At 36.2% G+C, this 24,109-nt stretch overlaps 4 protein-coding genes across 5 annotated transcripts; 1 reads left to right on the forward strand and 3 right to left on the reverse strand.

Moving 5' to 3' along the window:
- Positions 1 to 454: 454 nt before the first annotated feature.
- Positions 455 to 4,346, reverse strand: LOC116001235 (CD2 antigen cytoplasmic tail-binding protein 2). Of its 2 annotated transcripts, none has more exons than XM_031241124.1 (10): positions 4,151 to 4,346; positions 3,482 to 3,692; positions 3,156 to 3,281; positions 2,900 to 3,052; positions 2,318 to 2,444; positions 2,187 to 2,228; positions 1,619 to 1,867; positions 1,491 to 1,530; positions 1,279 to 1,356; positions 455 to 920 (listed from the first exon to the last, which is right to left on the reverse strand). In XM_031241124.1, the coding sequence occupies exons 1-10, from the start codon at positions 4,228 to 4,230 to the stop codon at positions 842 to 844; spliced, it is 1,185 nt and encodes a 394-aa protein (XP_031096984.1). In that variant the 5' UTR covers positions 4,231 to 4,346; the 3' UTR covers positions 455 to 841. The 2 variants fall into 2 exon arrangements, with proteins under 2 accessions (XP_031096984.1, XP_031096987.1); XM_031241127.1 differs by lacking the exon at positions 4,151 to 4,346 and adding an exon at positions 3,868 to 4,101.
- Positions 4,347 to 7,514: 3,168 nt separating this feature from the next.
- On the forward strand, positions 7,515 to 12,093 carry LOC115998701 (pumilio homolog 1-like). The gene is made up of 5 exons (XM_031238340.1): positions 7,515 to 9,485; positions 9,573 to 9,735; positions 10,567 to 10,730; positions 11,361 to 11,619; positions 11,756 to 12,093. The coding sequence occupies exons 1-5, from the start codon at positions 7,942 to 7,944 to the stop codon at positions 11,861 to 11,863; spliced, it is 2,238 nt and encodes a 745-aa protein (XP_031094200.1). The 5' UTR covers positions 7,515 to 7,941; the 3' UTR covers positions 11,864 to 12,093.
- Positions 12,094 to 12,489: 396 nt separating this feature from the next.
- LOC116016913 lies at positions 12,490 to 14,997 on the reverse strand. Its single transcript, XM_031257367.1, has 4 exons — positions 14,699 to 14,997; positions 14,464 to 14,587; positions 13,443 to 13,602; positions 12,490 to 13,028 (listed from the first exon to the last, which is right to left on the reverse strand). The coding sequence occupies exons 1-4, from the start codon at positions 14,906 to 14,908 to the stop codon at positions 12,806 to 12,808; spliced, it is 717 nt and encodes a 238-aa protein (XP_031113227.1). The 5' UTR covers positions 14,909 to 14,997; the 3' UTR covers positions 12,490 to 12,805.
- A 1,353-nt stretch (positions 14,998 to 16,350) lies between these two features.
- Positions 16,351 to 20,284, reverse strand: LOC116026012 (5'-3' exoribonuclease). The gene is made up of 5 exons (XM_031267811.1): positions 19,817 to 20,284; positions 18,704 to 18,828; positions 17,988 to 18,302; positions 17,724 to 17,893; positions 16,351 to 17,060 (listed from the first exon to the last, which is right to left on the reverse strand). The coding sequence occupies exons 1-5, from the start codon at positions 20,117 to 20,119 to the stop codon at positions 16,645 to 16,647; spliced, it is 1,329 nt and encodes a 442-aa protein (XP_031123671.1). The 5' UTR covers positions 20,120 to 20,284; the 3' UTR covers positions 16,351 to 16,644.
- Between the last annotated feature and the right edge of the window lie 3,825 nt (positions 20,285 to 24,109).

The following is a 24,109-nucleotide window of genomic DNA, read 5'->3' on the forward strand; positions in this document are numbered from 1 at the left end:
TCCGATTATCACTTCAGATTGATGGTCCTAGATTTGAACTTCTGTGGGGAAAGTTTAGATTTTTTGAATTGAAAATGTTTGAGAAAATATATACGGAATAACAGATATTGTCTTGTAAAGAATCATGAATATTTCAACAACAAAAAAAGTAAAAAAAAATTGTATATAATTGGAATATTTTTTTAAAAAAAGTTATAATTAACATTTTACTTACGAATTGCTCCAAAGTACTAGACGAGTTTTCACTATCGAACACAGTAATAAATCCCCTCGTTAAATCATAAACACCTCTAATAAGTAGAACAACTAATCTAAAGATTTAAGATTGTCTCATATTCAAAGTCAAATATCAAACCCTTATTGTTTGGTTAAAGATGAATGAGTTCCTTTTACTCCACCACAACCCTAAATTTGATATCAACGTTGTTTGATAAATGCAAAGGAACCTAAATAATGTGTGCTTGCAAACTTTGATTATTATTCTCAAAAATCACACGGCTAGATAACAAAGGATTACAACACCACTCGTCTGACAAGGAGACAAATGAACCACCTGAAGTCCTACAACAGGGGATGTGTAAATATGTAATCTAGTATGTATATGTCATTCAAGTGTCTCTCTCGTCGTTCTACCTTCTACCCAGTTTTCTAGTGAGCAGCTTAAGTCGATAAAGTACCAGACTCAAAACTCAAACATCTACCACAAAAATCTTTTTAACAAGACGCTATGAGGAAATTCAGGAAATCTCTGCCTGTGGAAAACCTCATCAGGGATGTGGTGGTTGCAATTGCATCCATCACATGCTTTCTTGCCTGTACTTTTACTGTACTCGCTTTCCACTCAGCTTGCTTCGGGTTGGGGTTGGGGTTGGGCTTGTGGAACCTCTTCATACGTGCCAGATTCTTCTTTATATGAATACCTACATTTGATTTGTATGTATGAGTGACAAGAGGAAAGATTTTGTATCACGCACACTAAACTTACTCGACCAACAAAGTCAAGGCACAGTTTAGATAAACAGCTTTTAACAATGAGCGTATTCTGAAAAGCTCTTTGAAGTAGCTGCAAACGAGCTCAAAACAACTTTTCAAAAGTCAAATTTGTACCATAAGGTCCAAATAATCGATAAACTGAAAATAAGTTCTAAATAAACATGCATGAACCGCATCAGCTGAACAAGTGAAGCAGGAAAAGGATACATGAGAAAACCAAATCAGAATGGAACTGTCAAGTATTTTCCTCTTCTATGAATAAAAGTGAATCAGTTATTCATTTACCATTGTCCTGAAGCTGCGTTGCAGTACAGTCCCGATGATGGATCGTAATAGTAGCCCAAACTGCTGCTATAGTAATACCTACAAGAAAATAACAATAATAAGGCAATGAGGAACCAAGAACGACAGAAGGCATTGTATAATGAGTTAATGATGATATGAGAACTCCACTATCTAATTACTCAGTCTTGCATAGAATTTAGAAAGGAACATACCCAGATGACTCATCATATACATAGTCATTTTGCAGAGTACCTGCATCCCAAATAAACAGGTTATGTATGGAAAAGGAGGAAGGAGAGCAATGCAGTTTAGGTGTGTAATTCAGCATTTTGAAACTCACCCTCACTTGAGGTAGGATTAGTAGGAGGGTTTTCATCATCTTCTGCGAACATGTCAAAGGAATCATCACCATTGCTCATAGCAGCAGAGGCATTTGGATTTGAAGGGCCTGCATTAACACTAGAGAGTGATGAAGGCCCCTCCGCTGCCACACTAGGAATGAAATCTTCATCAAGGACACTACCAGAATTATTCTTTAACTCCATGGAGGTGCCCAGTGCCTTGGCTTGAGCTAACCTCTCATATCCCTCTGGATCCAATCAGAAATCCCAAAAGAGAGAGAGAATGGAAAAGATTCAAATCTCAGGTATATATAACCAAAATAAGTAATAGAAAATGCAACTGGTGATTTAATAAGAGAGAGAGAGAGAGAGAGAGAGAGAGAGAAATATGCAAGTATATAAGGTCTTTCCTGTTTCTTTCTTCTCAAAATCCCCTAATTTTTTTAGTAGTCCCTCCCCCCAACCCACCCCCAAAAATGAAAGAAATATCTGTGCCTTATTCAGCCACAGGAGCGAGGAAATAGAGGGAAAATCTATTTAGAATAAAGATAATACAATGGCAAATACCTGCTTCACGCTGGAAACTCTCTTGTCTTTCATCATAGACATCTGTAAACAAATATTGGTCCTAGTTATGGTTTTTTATTTCATTGCCCCTTAGAGATATATGTGTGTTGTAGACAAAACAAGCACTCAACTGTAATCCCCGTTCTCCAACAGCTTCATGGCATCCTCTGTTAACTGATCAAAGAGCTGTTTGTTTTCTGCAGACATTTTCTCCTTGTTATTTGAAGTACCTTTTAACCTTCTTAGTGCCTGTAAAACCTGATAGAAGAATATAAAAAACGCTGTCACTAACAACAACAACAAAACTTATTTCAAGTAACAAAGAACTTGTTTCTATATTTTGGTCATTTTAAATTTTTTTAGCCAGTGCTTCCAACTCATGGTGATTACAATAAAGGTACTCTAACATGTAGAACCACCACCTCCCCAACCCCCTCTCTCTATTAGTCTAATTTGATGGCATTACATCAAGAGTAATGAGAGAATCAATATGCAACTATGTCATAAACAATATTCAACAATCCCATTTTTCTTTTAGTAAAGACAAAAGAAGTGCTGCAATAACTAGATGCAAGCCAAATCAGAGCAGAAATACAAACTATAAGCATTGATAAGGAGACCTTTCTTGGTAAAGCGATAGTGAGATGGGAAGCATTATGATAACACTAATATCCCAGGCAAACAATAAGAGACATGGTGAGTAGAATATTTACTTTTTCTCCAGGCTCGAGAACATCAGCAATTCGCCTCTTTATCTTCCCAATTTCTTCTGATGTAAGATCACGAGCCTCATCTTCATTGGCTGTTTTGACTCTTGTTTTCTTAGCAGCTTTTGGATGAACATCAATGCTATCAAGCCATGCATCCTGAGAAAATTCCAGGTAAGTTTTCTTTTTCTTGTGCACCAGGAGAGAGAAAGAGAGAAGGGAGGAGTGGGGGGTGGAAGTGATCATTGGAAAGTTGAATTACCTTGATATCATTTTCATTGACATACTCAACATAATTTCCATTGGCATCAAAATAACCTTCTTCCCTCTCTTTGTCCAGATTGAAGGGTTCTATTTGAATCCCATCCTCAACAAATGTTTCATTATCCTGCCAAAAGTAACCCCCAGTGACTTTCTATCTTCAACTAGCTCATGAACATAAGGTCACCTAAATGAAACTATCATGAAAACATGGTTGCTTATAAATTTTGATAGAAATGAAGTGACTGTATTCAAGTTGAGAAAGCCAAAGCTATAGCAATCTAGAACATTTATTCAACAACATCAGAAGTATATGAAGAAATAAACCTCATATGCCTCTTCGGCCAGTGCTATGTTGTGAATCATTCCTCTATTTCCTTCATCAAGGAGGTCAGCTGTGATTTGACTTCGGCGCATTGCCCGCTCTTTGGCTGCAAGACGAGGATCCTTCCATCCACTTGGTAATTCCTCACTTCCATCCACCACATAATCACCACGCTTTAACTTCTTACCTTTTGGGAACCTCACCCTCTTTTCCCTAAGCCATTGTTAATGAAACAATATTAAATAAATAACAAGAAAGTTTATTCAGTCCTAACTGAAAGTCAAAAATCACATTAAAATTCATTCCACAGATCCTTGTATAAACACTGTTAGCTCTAACTGGATATCAGAAGACAATATTCAACATGCAAAATCTCCTTAGGACACACCTAGCTCCAGCTCGAGCTGATTGAACTCACGTATTTTGCATAACAGATTCTCAACGCTATATCCATTTACAGAAACACGTATGCATACAAATACTGTCGAAACCCTAAATACAGCTCGGAAATAAAAATAAAATTATGCAAATCACGTACTAGCTCATTCAAATTAGGGTTCAGAGAAATTAAAAACAAACAGAACTACCGCATAATAGCATTTGCTATGCATATATAAGATAATTGTGCGTGTGTGTTCGTGTGCACGCAGGAGAAGTGAGTTGATGGTTACGCGGAGGGTTTTTGGGAGTCGTCGTCGACGGAATCCACGAAAGGACGCTTGCGAGATCGCTGTGGCCCTCCTTCCTCCATGGCCTATCGTCGGCGTAGCTCCGAGCAGTTGGTTCGGCGATAAACCGTGATTCTATACAGCTAAAGCGATTGCCGGGCACTGTTTTTCCTATCCAAAAATCCAATTTCAAATATCAATTCGGGCTCACCACATGACTCAGCAATTTTATAAGATATAGAAAAGTGTCAAATTGGCCCCCTAAGTTGGATGGATAGTGTAATTAAGTCCCCTAACTGAAAAAAAACTCTATTTAAGCCTACTAAATCGGCAAAAAAGTGCAATTGAATCCTAAATGACTTGTTTATCAGGTCAAATTCAGTTAGCGGGTCAAATTGTTCTATTCACCCAGCTTAGGGGGCTAATTTGACACTTTATCATTTTTTATTTTATTTTTCAAAAAAAATATTTTTATTTATTTCAGTTCAATTTTTTTTATTTATTAAAAATATTATTTTTTATAAATAAAAAAAATTAAAAAACATCCACCGGCCGTTTAATAATTTGGTTCTACTGTCAAATTAATTTGTAGAATTCCTCCTCAAGTGTTGGTCATACACATTTTTCGTTCCTAAGTTATAATTGATGTTGCACTTTTTGTCCCTTTATTAATAAAACATTAGGGATGTGAAAAGTGAACATGACCAACACTCATAGACGAATTCTATGTTGGCATTGCATTTTTCATTCTTTTGTGCTCACTTATCCTTTAGAGACGAAAAGTGTAATTTTCTATATTTTTTTAATTATTTAAAATAATTATTTTTAAATTATTTAAAATAATTTTACAAAACTTTTTTAATAATATAAAAACAATTATTTAAATAATGTTTTTGAAAAAAAATAAAAGTCGGCAGTCCCCAGCTGGGATTGCCGACTTTTGTTTTTTTGTTTTTGTTTTTTTTTTTTTTGTTTAAAAAAAGATTTAAAAATTATTAAAATTATTTATAGAATACAAATTAATTTGACATTATGACCAAATGTGATACAAATTACAAAGTTTTGCACTTAATTTCAGTCTAAGAGTAGTAACCTGATAAACAAGTCATTTAGGACTCAATTGCACTTTTTTGCCGGTTTAGGGGGCTTGAATGAAGTTTTTTTCAGTTAGGGGGCCTAATTGCACTATCCACCCCATTTAGGGGGCCAATTTGATTTTTTCCCTAAGATATACGGAGTATATTATTATTATTAGACGGTGATAAATTTAATTCTTACTAACATGTATGATACTAGTATGTTTTTTTTATTGTAATTTGTAAATTTTTACAAATAAGTTTAAATCTCACACGCCAAGGACTTTGTGGTCCAGTGACATCAAACCATTTCCTTTATACAGGAGGTGGTGGGTTCAAGTTTCAGTGGAGGCAATACTGTTTCTTGTGGGGAGATGGTGGGTTTGAGCCTCAGTGGAGGCAATACTGTTTCTTGAGCCTGTAGGTTTTTTGTTAGGCTCAAGCCTGAGCCGCATTTATGTAAGAATAGCAATTTCAATCCTCCCTACGAATGTCTACCTGAATCCATTCACGCATGGATCGGGATTTTAGGTGATGGTGCGTAGTGAGTCTTAAAAATGTAAACTCACTGTGGGTCGGGTTAAAAATCGGGTTATGTATAAAACTCGCCTAGAACTCCACTCGACCCACCATGTGTGTGTATATTGTAGTGGACACCCGCACACGGTAGGATGGGAGTGAGTTTTGAAAACGTCTACCTAATGTGGATTGAGGGTATGAGTAGGTAGAGAAAATATAAAGTGGGCGTGGATGGATGTAGCGCTCTCCGACCCATTGATATCCCTACTTTCATGTCTCATGTCTTGAGAATCTTTTGAGATGAAGTAAATTGTAAAATGTGTTTTAGTGACGCAGTAATCTACGTGTTCGCTTAGTTATTTTCAAAGATCTTGTCCTTATATGGTTCGAACTTGACATTTGTTGGCAACCAAAGCCACACTCATGCTTTTACCGCTAAGTTATGTCCGAGAACAAATTTTTACACATAAGTTTAAACCCCAAATTAAGGGTCCAATTATAATTTGTTATTTAGATTAATCACTTTGACCCAAAAACAATACTTAATCTAAACTTATTAATACTACGTAAACGCAATCTAACCATGTGCTAGATTATTATTATTTAAATTATTTATTGTTATTAGATAAATAGAATACAAATATAAACATTTGATAAGATTAAGCAGCAAGTATAACTCATTAATAAAAATTATTAAGTCAAACATCATAAAATGAAGTATAAAATTGCACTCATCCGTGTGCATGTGTTTTTTTTTTTTTTGTTATTTATTTATTTTTGGTACCAGAAACAACTATATATATTTGAGGTTGTACCATATATTATAAAGATATAAACGTATCAATATTAGTTTAATTCGCCAAGGACCTTGTGGTCCAGTGCCATCAAACCCTTTCCTTTATACGGGAGGTGGTGGGTTCGCCTCTCAGTGGAGGCTTGTGCGTCGAATAGAGTTAGTAGTATTAAAAAAAAAAAGCTCATCAAAGTTAATAATACTAGTATAATTTCAAAAGAATACATAATTACATACACAACATAAGGCTCATCGATCAACATGGTAATCTCATATATGTTACCTAATGTTTTATCAATTAATTTTGTTATTAAATAAATGTCATGATAAGAAGCACTGTGGGGATTCGAAATTGCTTGACTCGCAATTTACCTCCACAATGATTCAAATTGTGGAGTCCTATATACTTAATATTAATAGAACGAAACTGGGATAAAAGCATCCCTAGTAGCACCCTTTTCATGGTTTTTTGAACAATAAAGAACCAAGTGGGTTGTTTGGAAACAAATTGAAGGTGTAGTTTTTTGGTGGATTCTTTTCCTGTATGATCAAAACGTTTGTGAGGTTCACTGGATGAGAGAAGGAAACAAAGCAATCTAGACAGTTTCGCGTGTGAAAGACGGAGTCGCCCAGATGAGCGCGTTATGATATGCGTTTCTACTCTTTTTTTTTGGTCAATTTTTGTTTTTTCTCTTTACTCTTTTCTTCTTTATCTTACATGTATCTAAAAAAATCAACAAAAAATTCATACTAATAAAGATGCTCTAACACAAGTTAACAATTCTTATAATTATAACTTATAACTCCACTAGGAAGGGAGTAATTAATTAAAAGCAAAAATATATGCAAAATGCACGCAGAAATAGAAAATTTAAAAAAATAATATATAGAATTAAGAGCTATATTTGTGCGCGGGTATAAAGAGCGAGCGGAGAGAGAGTGAGAGGCCGTTCCTTCTCTCCAGGGAGAATGGCGTGAGACTGTACCAACCGGAGTGACTGAGTGTGTGTGTGTGTGTGTATGTATAATGTATGTATGTATTCCCCACGGTGGCGATACCATATCTCTACACTCGTCTTTGCATGCTTCACCAACTCATTCTAAAGAAAACCCAAAACCCAAATCACCTTACGGAGGAGTGTACATGAGAAAAAAGGAGAATTGAGCACTTTCATCCGGGCTGTGGGGAATCCGGGACCGACCCAGATGATAAAAGCGGGTAATTTCTCGTGGGTAATTTTCCGTTCCGTGTTTTATCTGATCATCACTTGGTCGCCATTGTTGCCTTTGATATGATCGCGTTATTTCTTGTTTCTTTTGTTGTGAAATATTATATCAGTGGGTTAATATAATCAGTGTAATTTCTGTTGTTATTGGATTTGTTGTTTGATTGTGTTTGTGGTGAGATGTTTGAGAGAGCTGGGGTTGGAGTGAAGATGAAGGATGATGAGGAGGAGCTGGAGATGTTGTTGGATGAGATCCCTCATGCAACATCTTTCAATCTGAATAATAATCATCTTCATAGCAATGGGTGTTGTGAGTGTGATGGGTCATATGTGAGGAGGAAATTGTATGATCATTCATGTGTTTCCCCTCTCAGAGGGGTTTTAGTGAAATCTGATGGCTCTCCTTCAGCCATGTGCTCTGGTGGATCACCAACTCCATCTCCCATGGAGGAGTTAAAACCCTGTGTGGTTTCTGATCATTTGAAGGGGGGGTTGCAGATCAATCATGGAATTGGTGATTATCATGGTGGTATGAGGGTGGATGGGGATAGTTTCAGTGATCTGAATTTGGGGAAGAATTTTAGTAGTAGGTTGTATATTAGTGGGGAGCAAGAGAGTGGGTCGAAAAGGAGCGATGCTTTACAGTTTTCTGAGCATCCAGTGGCCGGGAGTGTTAGAATGGTGCCCGAAAGGTTTAGGGCGGTTGGTGATCAGAGGATGGGCGTTTCTGATTATAGAGGAGGATTTGTATCGTCTGCTCCTGTAGCCCAAAATCCAATAGGGGTTAATAGTCAGGTGGGTTCTCCAATGCCGGTTGGATTGTCATATGATTGTGGATTTGGTAATTTATATGCAACGCAATATCTTTCTGGTCTATCGAATGGATTGGTTTCGCAATTGAATCCGAATAGTAGTGCTGTGGATTCACAGCTCTACCAAACTAAAGTGCTGGCTGGTCATCTCTATCACGTAGGAATTCCATTGTCGGATTTGCCTGGTTCTGTAATGTGGAACGTAGCTGATAGCTTGTTACATGCTCCTCGAAATGGAAGGTCTGTAGCTGGAGAGTTCCCGTTTGTGCCTCAGTTGACTCACAGAAAGTCTCACATTGATGCAGAGAATGCCTTTTACTCGCATCAACATTTGTCAAATGGAAGGAACGTGACACAGAGTGCTAGAATGCCTCAAGGGAATATGAATATCGAGGCTTTTACTAGGGATGATAGCTTGATCGTGCAAGGGGAAGGCTTAAGTTGCACTGAAAAAAATGCACATCCACTTTCAATAGGACACGACAGTCAGAGGTCATTACATGAGTCGGGTTTGGCCAGGCCTCAAGAAAAGAGGTCACAACAACTATACGGTAGTCCCAAGAGCAAAGGCATTCAGGAAAGCGGGCGAAGCAGTGGGCTGTATCTCCCTTTCTCTCTACCGCTCAAGCTTAGCTCATTGAGAGAAGTTCAAGGATATATTTCTCACATGGCAAAGGATCAATATGGTTGCCGGTTCTTGCAAAGAATTTTTGATGAGGGAACTCCCCGAGATGTTCAAATAATATATGATGAGATAATTGATCATGCCGTCGAACTTATGATGAATCCATTTGGGAATTACCTTATGCAAAAACTGTTGGAAGTGTGCAATGAAGAACAAAGAACGCAAATACTACTAAGGGTGACTGAAGATCCTGGTCAACTTGTCAGCATCTCTTTAAATACCCATGGGTATGTCCTTGTACTATAGATACTGCTAGATTATCCTTTTCTTGTTGATTACACAGTTTTTTTTTACTGCTTTTTCATTCGCATCAGGACTAGAGTAGTGCAGAAGTTGATTGAAACGCTGAAGACCAGGCAGCAAATTTTGCTACTCATTTCATCGCTCGAACCAGGATTTCTTGATCTTATCAAGGACTTGAATGGTAACCATGTTGTTCAGAGGTGCTTGCAATGCTTTAGTAATGAAGACAGTAAGGTATTGTTTTTGTCTTTACTATAGTTTTTGGCGTGCTAAGGTTTTTGGTATTTGCAACATTCAAAAAACTGTCTTTTTCCCCGTTGACAGGCACTCGTTTAGTGTTTCTTTAATATCATGCCCAAATATGGACGTCTACACTGAATAAATATTTGCCATAGGAATGAGATCACTTCTCTGCTATTTCTTGTATAAAATCACATCTTCTCTGTTTCTGTATCTCTTTTGGCATATATTTTCTCATAGTTATTATGTAGATAAGCTTACGGTTTAATAACAGCATTTGACCAATAATAATTAACCGATACTACAGAGTAAGCATCATAAAAATGAGGCTTTTGATCCTTGAAGTGAAACTCATCGTGCTAGAAAAAGTTGATTACTCAACGTGATTTTCCTTTTCATTCATATCCTTCCGGTGTTGGTCTGGACCATACAACCAACTGCACGGTTCTCTCCATCAGAATTCAAGATTGTTTCCTCTTTGGTATTATAACTGATAACCTGGCCGTACTTTTCTATTTCATTCTCGAGTCTTTTTCAAATTATTGAAGGAAAGGAAAGGAATTAAATGCTATCCTCGTAAACATAAGATCAAGCTTAGCCATCAAGAATGATATTCGAATAAACCCGAGAAGGTTGCCTTTAGAAATCCAACCAACTGAAGAATAACAGCATGTATTTGTCGTGATAATAGATCGGTGCATTTTGTGTTTTTCTGTCGCAATAATGTCTAGACTACCTTGATGACTTACGTTATGAGAATTGTTGCTTCAACTACTAGGAGAAAGTTAAGGCTCTCTCTTATCTAATTTCTTCCACTTTGGGCAGTTCATTTTCGTCACTGCTGCTAAGTACTGCGTTGATATTGCAACGCACCAACACGGCTGTTGTGTTCTGCAAAGATGCATTACTCATGCAATGGGGGAGTATCAAGAAAACTTAGTTGCAGAAATTTCCGCCAATGGACTTCTTCTCGCTCAAGATGCATTCGGGTATTAACTCACCGTGAAGTAGGCTCACTTAAGGCCAATTTTGAGTTCAAAATCATTCATTCATCATATATATGCCTTAGAAACTTCGTTACTTATGTTGTACTTCACAAGTTCATTCTAGCTCTCCTTTGGTAGATGATAATAACAACTATCTGAACACTTCACAAGTATGTTTCTATTTGATGCGACAGCTTTTGGCCCTGTTTGGTAAATGACTGTTAACTGATTGGGTTAGAGGGTGTAACTAGTTGATGACATTAGTTGATTGTAAAAAGGTGTTTGGTAATAGTTGTTTGCTGATAACTGTTTAGTATAATTTCTTTTCTCAAAAAGTTAATTGAAAAAGCTGCTTTGAGCAACTTTTTGAATTTTAGCATTTTGGAGTTACAAAAAGTTGATTAACCAAACATTTATATTGATTTTTTAACCAAGTCAAATAGCTAATAGTAGTCAAATAAGCCAAAATTGGCTGGCAGGCTAACTATTTTACCAAACAGAGGGCCATATGTTCACCAGTTGTCACTGCAAAAAGTTTGCATGCTTTTGTCAGTCCTACTTTCTAGTATGACTTATATTTGAAACCGTTATTTCTTACTGTTTATTTTATTTTAAAACTGTTATTCCATGCAGAAATTATGTTGTTCAGTTTATATTGGAGCTGAAGATCCCATCTGCCACGTCGAAGCTAATATCTCAGTTCGAGGGCAACTTTGTGCATCTCTCAACACAGAAGTTCAGCAGCCACGTCGTTGAAAAATGCCTGGTTACATGCGACGTTGAAATCCAGTCAAAGATCATCCGCGAGCTGGTCTCTGCAACGCACTTCGAGCAGCTGCTCCAGGACCCCCACGCAAACTATGTTATCCAAACAGCGCTTCGTGTTTCTGAGGTAATGTAACATTACGCGCTCTCTTCAACACTTGTCGTTAATGCAGCACCGTTTACTGATATCTCTCTGCTGCAAAAAACTATCAACTGATTCATAGACTGCATTAATCACAATGAAATGTATTTGCGACGTTTAGGACTGTCTTCATAAGCTATTGGTGGATGCAATCGAGTCCCACAAGTCAATCTCGCGCAACAGTCCCTATTCCAAGCGGATTTTCTCTAACAAGCTGTGGAAGAAGTGATGCAAAATCGCTCGTTTGGGCAAAAGAAGGTTTGTTAGAAGCTCTGCTCTTCTTTATCATTCCACTCTTAATGATCATGAGAAGTAGTAGCAAATAAATGATCTGTTGTCAATTTTGCTCTGTAATATTTATCCACTCGGGTTTTTTTTTTCCAAGAATGGGTGACTGTAAAGAACAAGGAATTGCCATTTACGTTGCTTGAAATATATGTAGATTGATTTGTAGTACTCCGTGCTCTGTTTTTGTCATTGTCGTGTGCCATTGGATTTATAATAATGGCAATATTTTACTTTTGGTTTGGCCTTTTTGTATCGTACTATCGGATTTGATACCAATTGTTCGATACCAATTACTCCGTATTAGATTTCAAATCATTTAGTAATCACGGGACCAAAAAATGAGAAGAAAAAAAATAAAGGAAAATGCCATTCTCCATGTGCTCAATATGGAACTTTATAGAGGTAATCTCAGTTAAGTTAGTTGAGCTATTGACTTAAGTATGTTCAGAATGTCATTCTTCATGTGAGTGTTCTATTGGTCTTCTTGGTTTGAACTGATCAACTACAGGTAATCTAGATTGGTTTACCTCCTTGCGATCATTTGTTAACTAGAATTACAAGATGAAATTTATCCAATGCATATCGAATTCTCATTACCAAACAGAGGATTGCAGGAATACATGTCCTTGTAATGTCAGAACAATTCTCATTACCAAAATCACAATACTATCCTAAAATAGGTAATAAATTGAAGAAAAAAAAAAGTAAATATAACAATGGAACTGGTTCTGAGGATGTTAACTCACAATGAAAATAGTACCCCATAGGATCATAAGACAATGTTCCAAATCATCAAATTTGACCTGTACATGTGGCTTGATTGCTTAACTAAGTTCTTGTAGTCGCCACCTCGGGAATCTACATCAAACTGCAAAACGTAAACCTAATCAAACTGCTGGCGCAGGGCCATCTCTGTCTCGCTCTTCCATGAAGCATGCGATGATTGACCCTTCATCCTCTTACTCTTCTCCTTGTCTTTTATGGTTGACCCTTTTTTCTTCCCCGCCTCTGTATTTGCGTCTGTAGCAGTGCGATCACCGCACATGGGGCAAACTATTCCTCTCGAATGTGAGTATGTCTTAGGGATCCCACAAGTCAAGCATATCCTATGTAAACAATGTGTTGGATTAATAATAGAAATGTAAAAAACAGAACTTTACACTAAGGGGCAGCACAACGGCTAGTGAATGTTCAACCGTCATCCATGAAGACTTTTGAAAATGTCGTTGGATAAGAGCAACAAATTGGAAAGAGAACTACTGTTTCTGGATGTTAGGTTCAAAACACGGGAAACCCCCTTGAAAATTTTGGTCAAGAATGTAAGAGTTGAGTAAAAAACTACTGATATTTTTTAACCGTTGAGGCGTTGATTGCCCTGCACAGTTCTGTTTATGCATGAAAGTGTATTTTGAGAATTCCACTTTCCATTCCATAAGAACTTAAGAGATCGAAATAACGGGCATGATGGGCACTAATAATGCATTTTGTCTATGTCGCATCAAAGCACAAAGAAAAAATACCTCATAAGATCTGCAGCATCTTCTGAACTTTTGCCTCCTTGTGCAGTGGCCGAAGAAACGCTCCTTTGCCCTGTGGATGTCTTGGGCATGGTACCCTCTACATCACTTCTAACTCTTTCATGGATCCCAGTTAACTGAGCCTTAGCCTCAACTACAGCACCTTCAGAGAAGAGAAAATAAAACAATCATTTAAACTCTGAAATCCAGAGATAAGTGAACAACCAAAAATAAAATAAAATTGACAACAATACAACATCATCTATAAGGCATATCTCTAAATCAACTGCAAAAGGTTAAAACCCAAATTGGAATTCGAGCATCTGTAAGAAGCCTGGCAGCTTCAGAACATGACTATTTCACTGGCAAAGTTAGAAGGAAATGACACATCCAAAAGCACATACTTTCATTACTTCTCGTAAAAAACTTTTTGCCTAGGAATCAAAACAGAAATATAAACAGCAGTTTTTCATTGCATATATATATATATATATATATATATATATATATATGATATATCTGTCCATAAAAGTGAGGCAACAAAACAGAGAGAATAAAGAACAGCATAAACAAACGAAAGTGACAAACAAAATATGTTAATAGGAAAGAAAGGCAACTTATCACTTATCAGATGATAGTAATTAAACAGATTAAGTTCTTCTAGGTTAGGCAGCTATTATGGAACTTAAGTGCAAGCTTTATAGGGGTCCCAGTTCAGTTGTGTCGAGCTGTAAACAACGCATTTATGGCAAGTTTAGCTAAATTGAATCTAGCTAGGGTATCTGAAGAACAACCAGAAATCAGCAACAAGCAACATAGTATATTTGTGTGAACTCATTTCCTAATCCAACAACAAGCAACATAGTAAAGTGAAAACTAGGAGCTAGTTTCTCCATTTGAATGATTAGCTTATAAAGAGTGTAACTTTTGAAGAAGTATAAATTACAACTAAATTAAACTATACTGACTTCAACACAAATTATAGCTAAAAACTAAGTTGTAATTTAAGAGAAAAAGCAATTACCAGAAGGTAAATCTTTCTTATCCCTGTTGTTCTTACGGCGGCCGTGCCGCCAGCGCTGCTGGTTGTCGGCGTCATTAGCAGCTTCCTGAACACTGTTGTTTAGGAACTCCGGCGGTCCCGAAACCTGAAATAGTTTCCATTTTCCAAACACAAAATCAAAACTTATTTGGATTGAGCTGAAGTGGCCACAAAAAAAAATGATATTTCAGCTTCAAGAGAATAGCACAAATCTTACTTCGGAAAAGGCGTCGAGAGCAGAGGGGAGGGAGGAAGACGAAGAAGGGTTAGGGTTGAAAAGAGGCTTGTATCGATTCTGAGGAACGCCGTCTTCGTCGTCATCGTCTTCGTCCTCCGACCTATCGTAGCCGGGTTGCTGTTCTCCTTCTCCGGCGTCGTCTTCTTCTTCCTCGGCGGAGGAGTAGCTCTGCAAGAGAGTCAAGCTCATTCCGACACAGTATACGGAGATCCGATTTCAGCTGCTCCGATTTTCAACCCGACAACTTTGAGCTTAGGGATTTCTGATTTCTCACTGCCCGATTGTAATCCATTCTGGGCCCGATGGCCCATAACTTTATCTTCTTTCTTTCTTTCTTTCTTTCTTTTTTTTTTTTTTTTTCTTAACATCATAATCACTATTCGAGAGTGTGTACTAAACAAACTTAAAAAGCGTTTGTTCTTTATATCCAAAATGTTCCTTATGTCAAGTGAGATTTTACTATGAAGAGTAAAGAAAGGAGACGACAATACGTGCTTTACGTTATTGTCAATACGTCAAATAGCGGAAGCTAACATTTGCACAGATTAATTGTCTGCATGGGTTTAACTCGGTGATCTAGTAAGTAGTATTTGAGAAAAGAATACATTCATCATATTTATATGGATGTCCGTATTTTAAAGACTCTTATAAAGGGTGTGCACTAGTGTTACGTTTTCAAGATTTTTATATTGCGTAACTTGTTTTACTCAATGTAAAGCTGTAAACAAAGCGTAACAAGACAAAATAGAAGTGTAAAGAGCATCCCCAATAGAGTTTTTGGGGAGGTTTTACTTGGAGTCCTATGTGAAAGTGAGAGAAGGAGGAGAGAGAGAATGTTGGGTTCTTGAATTCTTATGAGAGAATAGATTTTTGTCTCCTAATGTAGGCCTCACCAAATAATTATAAAGAAAAAAAAATAACAACTAGTGCATGCTAAGTGCACCAGTATTGCCTAGTGAGTGCGTGTACTGCATTTATTACTTTTATTTCCTTTCATCCTCTTTCCTACTTGACTTCTAAAAACTTGTGCAAAAATCAAACTATTGAGGATGTTCTTAAATCATTAATTAAGACGATTAGTGATAAAAGTTAGAGATTTCCATTCAATTAATAATCGAACTAAATTTGCAAAATGCTTTAACCGTTAATGGAATTGAAATTCATCTTTCTAAACTAATCGAACCGAAATTTTATTTAATTAATCAGTCAGTTAATTGAAATATTTTAATTCAATTTTAAAATAAAATTAAAATTCATAAATAAATTTACAAATTTATAATTTCACACCACAAAATAACCATTGCATAAATACATAAATAATAAAATTTGAAAAACTAATCTAATAGTATGATTTATGAATTATTAAAAAAATTTAAAACAAATATATACACAAATGATTCGGTTAACCAATCAATTAACTTGATATACCGACATTTTCAAATTAAAATTCTTTAACCATCAACCCAACCAAAATATTTGAGTTAAAAAATAGTTAACTAAATTTTATCATTTAAGTGAGTTAACTAATTTTTCACCAAATTGTGCACACCGACAAGTCGATATTCAAGAGCTCCAATGATCCCAAATAATATAATCTGCAGAGTGCAACTGTAACTACAACTTCTAAACAATGAAAAAGAAGCACAAACTGGTTTCATAAACCTGTGTGAACAAATGTATGATCACCATGAATCAAATACACCAAAGTAAATGCTTAATTCCACCTTAAACAAGGTTTCGAGTTCGAGTCTTGTAAATGAAGTAACAAGTGTCGAAAAACCTCTCCCTATAAGGTCTATCGGTGGCTCGGGATGAAATAAAATAAAGGGACAAGAAAGCTAGAGAAGCCTATGATGATAAGTTTAAGAACAATGAAAATTGAATGTTCTCATGAGCTCATAAAACTAAAACAATTTCACTATGTGTTATGTGTTTGCAGCGCTAACCGTTAAGCTTGGTAGATCGATAGACAAGCTAGAAAGCTTCGACTTGATGGCCTCAAACTCTGCGTTCTGTCGTTCCTCATTTGTCAGCCAGGAAGACAAGCAATGGCTGATAAAATCACAGGCAGAAGTTATTGGCGTAACGCTCTTGGGAAGCCTGGGCTTTCCGAAGTTCATTATAAGCTGTAAGTTCGACTCGGTAGGATGCTCAACGTAATTTCCCAAGATATCTGCAATGGCTCTGCACCAGATTGGCCGGGCCACCTTCAGGAATTCATGCACAGCCAACATCGGGAGGCTCACGCTCCCTAGCTCAGACTCGTGCTGGCCAGCTCTTCCATGGAAATCTGACCCCCCGAACTTCAGTAGATCGTGTGTGTCTGCCAAGTCACTGTACACTGTTTATTTAGAAAAGTTAATCAATCAGTATCGGAAAACAAACAATGTAATACAACAAAGTATGGACTTATTTGCTAAAATGGGACAATCCCCGAATGCTTTCTGGCAAAAGACTCCATCAATAACTGGGGAAAACAGTGATGTTTCCGAGACAATCTTAGTTTCAATACAATGTCCAAAACAATATTTCAGAGATACCAGCCAGTGTTATAAATCATCTATTAAAGAAAAAACGTGAAGAGTGTATGTGTAACTCTAATTCCTCCTAGGAGGGGAAAGGAGCATTGTTTTTTAACCTAGTTTTTGAGTGGAGAGTTGAGATTACAACTAGAGATTATGAATAGCCATGTAACGGGCACAAAGAAAATTAAATAAATTAACCACCAGCAACAATTACAAGAAAGCGAGAAACCGGACAAAGGTACTGAGAATTTGCATGGATTAAGGAACCCTGCCTAAATCCTAGATTGTTGCATCATCTCAACCTTAACCAAGTTAAAGAGTGGATTCGATGGAATAGTTTTATTAGTCAGAAACTCAGAACACAAAGTGTATTCAATTAATTACTCCAGCATTAGTTTCAATTATATGACCGGGGGGGGGATGAATTAAGCCAAAGTTGCAAATGCATAAGATGAGTTTGCAAGGTCACCAGGCCATACGTGCCACTTTTCCATCGCTTCTGTATGCCTCTATCCCATGAAGGCCTGCTTCCTTCAGTCTTCTTATGATGGTGACTGGATTTTTTAACGCCCATGGATGTGCCAATACCGCAACTCCCCCTGTTTCACATATTAATTTCACAGCTTCCTCTGCAACTGGCTCACTTCCGCTGAACAAAAAAATCGGGATATACCTCTCAGTCAATATCTCGTTCATATAAGAATAAGCATGAATAAAAGAACTATGTAAGTTGTAAAGATTACGTAGCATATGCAGGTCCACCATCATAAAGGTATCGAGCGAAAGCCTGTCTTAGATTCTCAACATATCCTGCTTCAACCATGGCACGAGCAACATGCAACCTCCCGGGAGCTACATCTTTGCCCGTAATTCTCATTACCTGTTCCCACTTAAGTGGCAATTTGAGTTTGTTGAGTTTTGAAACCATGCTTTTTGCACGTAGAAAACGGCCTTCCCTTATATTATGCAACAACTTTTCCAGTTTGTCAACCTTTGTTGGCCCACAACTGCTGTAATATGCGAGGATGTGAACCGGTTCTTCTGATCCAGACTCCCCTCTGTAAAGTATTCAAATTTCAGGGCTACAATATATATATATATATATATATATATATATATATATATATATATATATAAAGATATTGAATTTCTGCAAAACTTATGGACCATTCTGAGAAAAATCGCCCATTAAAACCTTTGTAATCAAATAGAAACAAGAAAAGTGAAGCAGACAAAGAAATTAACACAAAGATATGCAATGTGATTGGGATTAGGTATATCAGATGTTACTCAACTCAATTAAGCTAAACCCCAGTTTAGTAGGCTCGGTTATATGGATTAAGGAAAAAAGCATTTACTGCAATATGTAATATGAAATAGTAAGAGAGAACAATACAAGAAGTCACCATCTCAGCGGTTAGCATAATTAATCAAATAAAAAAAGAAAAAGAGTACAGACCTCTGGGAGAAAATTGTACTAATTTCAACGCCTGGGATGATTTTGATGCCAAATCTGCGGGCAGCTTCCAGGGCTTCAGGTATTCCAGACATGGTATCATGATCGGTCAAAGATAGAACTTTCACCTGCTCTGAACGTGTTAGAACTAATTAACCGCAGAACAGGTAATCAATTATGAAGCGAATGTGATATCAAATTGAGGTGAAATAACCCTCCTCCCGGAAAAAAATAAAATAAAATAAAATAAATTGCACTCTCTTGTAAGCAGTGCACTAGACCAAAAAAAAAAAAAAAAAAAAAAAAAAAAAAAAAAAAAAAAAAAAAAAAAAAAAAAAAAAAAAACATAGAACTTAGAACATCGAACCAGCATCTATAATATATATACTTATTAGTATGTATAATATATACTGGTTGACTATGTTCCTTGCTCCCTATGTCCCAACCCCTTGCTGCTCTGAAGAGAACAAGAAGAGGAAAATAAAATCCCGAGCCTGCATCAAAAAGGGACCAGATTGAAGTCCACTTTCTATACAAGCTGCAGTGCCTACAATCTTCCCTAACTACTCTTGAGAAAAATCTAAGAAATGATGAAAATTTTGATATTAACCTACAGTGAGGGCTCCAAGAAAAGCTCACTTGAGCTCTTCCACCACCATAGTGGCGACTAACACATGTAACTTCTAGGTTCTAGCATGAGTAAATGAAAAATCACTGCTCTAAATTTTCAACATGGGAGTGCTACTGGGCATCAAAGTAGTCAATCAACTAACCAAGATTTCAGGCTTTTCAGCTATATATACTATCCAGAGAGATTTAATCCATGAGCAGTGGACACAAGCATTGAGATTCAATTAGTAGAACATAGTTTGACCAATGGTATTCCATATTTCCAAACAATTACCTTACATTCAAATTAGTTTATGTTCCCTGCTTGATTAACTAAGTTAAATTTTCTTTCAGGAAAATAAGTGAACACATAACAGGCAATATAGCACTGCCAATGAAAATTACTCTGCACAAAGGATATCAGCTAAACAATCCAAGCAAAAAAAACTCCCAATTCCACAACAGGAAAAGAAGATTGAAACTTTATCAAATAACCAAGAAACTCACCCCATTTTGATGTGCTCTCTCCACAACCTTGGAAGCGGACAAGAACCCATCACTGTGAACAGAATGGCAGTGCAATTCAAACACCAACTTCTCCTTGGGCTGATTCCATGGCACCAGAAAATCATCATCAATAACCTTCCCAGACCTCTGGTCCAAGAAAACCCATTCACTCACAGAATTGTAAGCTAAGGACTGCTCAGAGGTCATCTTCCTCTTGCTGCCCCCTCTCTTCTTCTTCTTCTTCTTCTTGTTAGAGGCGTTGCCAGGTGATGCTTTCTTGGGAATTTCTTTATCGCCCATCATCTGATACAGAGAAAGAAAGAAAGAAAGAGAAAGATCGGAGGTGTAGAGTGTGGTGAGAGTGGTAGAGGTCCCTGTTAATGGGAGGTTTAGGGGGACCAAAGGGGTTGTAGCTTTAGGCTCTAGGGCATGTAAATATGGAATCTGGTTGAATGGATCAGTAACAGCAGAAAGCAAATCCTTTCATTTTGTAATACCACGATAAAAGATCTCGAAATCGATTCTGTCTTTTTAGGTTAAAAAAAAATTGTGATTCGGTATTAAGACAATGAATTCAAACTCTACTTAAAAATATGAATGAAAAAAAAAAATAAAAAATAGGATGATGAAAGATGTAGATTTGATTCCTTGTGCATACATGAAGACAAGACTGATTACGCGACTCGCGATTTACTTTTATAGTATATGTAGAAGCGAGATCTTGTGTCAGCTTAAGAGTACTCCAACAAAACTGGGATCACCTAAGTATTGAAAAAAATTATATACCAAGGACCTTTGGGTCTAGTGGCACCAAGTTACTCCCTCATGTTTAAGCCTCAGTGGTCTCATAAGTTGAAAAAGTAGTTATGAACAAATATCGCATTGTAATGGAGTCACAGTAGTATTCAAAAAAAAAAATTGTATACCTTCTATTATTAAGGGGTCGCATTCTCGTGAGAATTGTCTATTCATGTTCTTATTTTGAGTCAGTCAGCTATGTACAACTTTAGACTATTATTTTTTACTTTTTTGTCAGTTAAGATCATAAGATAAATTTTATCAAAAATATACCTTCAAATAATGATAATAGACTTTTCCGTTAATCAAAATAATATATAGGGGACAACATCTAGTAGTTACACCTAATTGATGGATATGTATGCATTTGAGAATTGAGATGCTTCCAAACCATACTCTGCTCTTCTATACAGTGGACAACTCATGGCTAAACTATAAATGGAAAAAAACATTACATCATTTTCTAAATGTATTATTCAAAAAAATATAAAAAAATTCAATAAAAGAAATAGGGACCACTCAATTTGTAACATTCTGCTGCACATTTTCATATGTCTATATTTGCATTTTTAATTTTATAGGATGAATAAAAATTATCCCAGCTTGAAATTAAGAATGTAAAAATTATCACAAACTTCAAAGAAAGTTTGTTAAATTTACAGATTGATCACTAAATGAGACAATATTAAAATTTAAAATTTAAAATAAAATAAAAATAAAATAAAAAGACCAGAGGGCCATCTTTTGCACAAGGGTCCATCACCAATAATTTTATGGAAAAAAACAATGCAGAAGATGTTGAGATTCATCAGAAGCTCAGTGTAGTGAATGCATGCATCCAGTCAGTCCGTACGAACCAAACACCTATATATACATAGATGTAATATAATCAAAAGGTTGAGTGTATGTGTAGTATTAAACCGCAAATTATACTGTGGACTATGGTGTTGATACTGTAATTGTGTTGGACCATGGTCATGGTTAATACTGTAATTGTGTTGAACGGATACTGCAGTTGTGTTGAAAAGATACTGCAGTTGTGTTGAAAGGAAACTGCAGTTACGCGGAACGGAGATCGTTCATCCGTTCAACACAACTGCAGCATCCGTTCAACACAACTGCAGCATCCGTTCAACACAACTGCACTATCAGTTCACAACTGCAGTTACAGACGGATGAAACGACCTCTGTTCCGCGCAACTGCAATATCCGTTCAACACAACTGCAGTATCAGTTCAACACAACTGCAGTATCAGCATGACCCATGGTCCACGATATAACGACTAGTTAGACTCTGTCTCATTGAGTTCGGCACATTCTATGCTTTACCTCGGACGTCTTAATTACAATTCCGGGTGAGGGTCCTTAGGTTTAGAGACAATGTAATTCTTGGATATTGGAGTGTAAGTAAAACTTACAATTAATAATACAAATTAAATGTTTTCAAAATAAAAAAAAAACCATAAATTAAAGCCCAACACAGAGTGAAAAGATAAATTGGGGGTGTTGAATAGATATAGTAAAGATGGAATATATAATGTCTGGGCAAAAGAGGGAATGCATGCAGAAAAAAACTGAGAGATAGTGCAGGATGGTGCAGTGCTTCCCCCTTTGCATTTCATGTGTTTTGCATGAGAGAGAGCAGGTATAGTAGGTCTTGTCTCTACACACATGTTTGGTGCGTCAGCTTTGATGCTTTTGTGCCCACATGATCGAGATCTGACAGCTAAGCACGGGTCTTCTTACTTAAATCTGTCGAGTTAATTATCATGAATATTTTTTGATACATTAGGTTTCACGGTTTATGTTAAGATTTATCTTAAGTTTATGTACAATTCAAGAGTCAGATAAGAGGAGGTAAATCATGAGTAACTCAAGTAGTTTTTCAGTCAGTCCCTATCGTTAATTCTGCTCAAGAGGACGAGTACAGTCACAATGATTTGCCCTTTTATCATTCAGTGGCTCAGGTGTATGACCTTTAGGACTATGAAATTTCAGGCAAATTTTGATGTGTTTGTGCCGGCAAAATGATCAAAATTTAACAACAGCGGTGTGAATATTACACACAATGTAGTGAGCTCTTTAGAGACACTATAAATCATCCATTTCACTTAAGCCGCTAGCTAACCACCATGATTTTTCCCTTTTACCATCAAATTTTGATGTTTTTTCCTTTTTTTTTTTTATTTTTTTATTTTTATCTGCGACTTCGTATGTTCGTTGTCCCTTCTATCTATGCAGACATGCAAAACATCAACCACGTACCCAGCCACCACCTTAATTAGCCTAGCTTCCTATATCAATATATGCAATTATACATATATATGATATATATTGGGAGCCGATACATAAAAATAAAAAAAAAATCACATAAAACATACACATATATTTAATTAACAAAAAGTGATACCTGACGCTAAGTGGATAAAATATGGTCAAAGGGTCACTGGAATCCTAGTGACCTGCAATTACAGGTCATCTATCGATTTCTATGTTTCAATACTCCAAAATAATATGTTTATAGATCTAATTGTAACTTTGGAAATTTTTAAGGGTCTAATTGATCGTGGATAAAGTTCAATGGCCTATTTGGTCTTTTTTCCAAATTTTTTTCTTTAAAAAAAAAGAAGAAGCATATATGTGTATTATGAATTTTATCTTAAAGAATAGCCAACAATTTGATGAATTTGAGGATTTTGTTTTTAACATTTATATTTTCCATCCTTAATTTATAAAACAAAATTAGATTTGTATTATGTGGAGTAATATATAGAATGTAAATTCGGATAACATGTGGATTTTTCCGTTAATCAAAGTACGGAGTAATATACAGGAGTTATTGCACCTAATTGATGGATATATGCATGCCTTTGAGAATTGAGATGCTTACAAACCATCCACTTCCCTTTTCTACAGTAGACAACTCATGGCTAAACTATAAAAGGAAAAAAAAAAAACATTACATGCATCATTTTCTAAATGTATTATTCAAAAAAATAAAAATAAAAAATAAAAGATAAAAGATAAAAGATAAAAGATATATATCGTGACCCCTCAATTTGTAACATTCTGCTGCACCTTTTCACATGTCTATATATGTTTGCATTTTTTATCTTATAAGATGAATAAAAATTACCCTTGTTTGGGATTAGGATTTACCACGAACTTCAAAGAAAATTAATGTTAAATTTACCTATTGATCACTAAATGAGAACTATATGATGCATGAAACTTTTAAGAGTGAATGTTCTAGTATTTCAAAAACGTTTATGAAAACTTTATAAATTGTTTTATGGTTGGCTCGTAATATTTTAAAAATAACAATAAAAATGTATTACTTTAAAAAAAAATCTAAATATCATTTTGAATCAAGGTATGTACAATGCAAATTGAAAACTTGACCCATGCATGGTATAATTTGCCCCCTCCCACACATAACTTTTTTTTTTCCAAAAAATAATAAAACAATCTTTAGGGGGGGGGGGGGGGGAATAA

This window comes from Ipomoea triloba, chromosome 1 (genome assembly GCF_003576645.1).
Source record: "Ipomoea triloba cultivar NCNSP0323 chromosome 1, ASM357664v1".
NCBI classification, from domain to species: domain Eukaryota; kingdom Viridiplantae; phylum Streptophyta; class Magnoliopsida; order Solanales; family Convolvulaceae; genus Ipomoea; species Ipomoea triloba.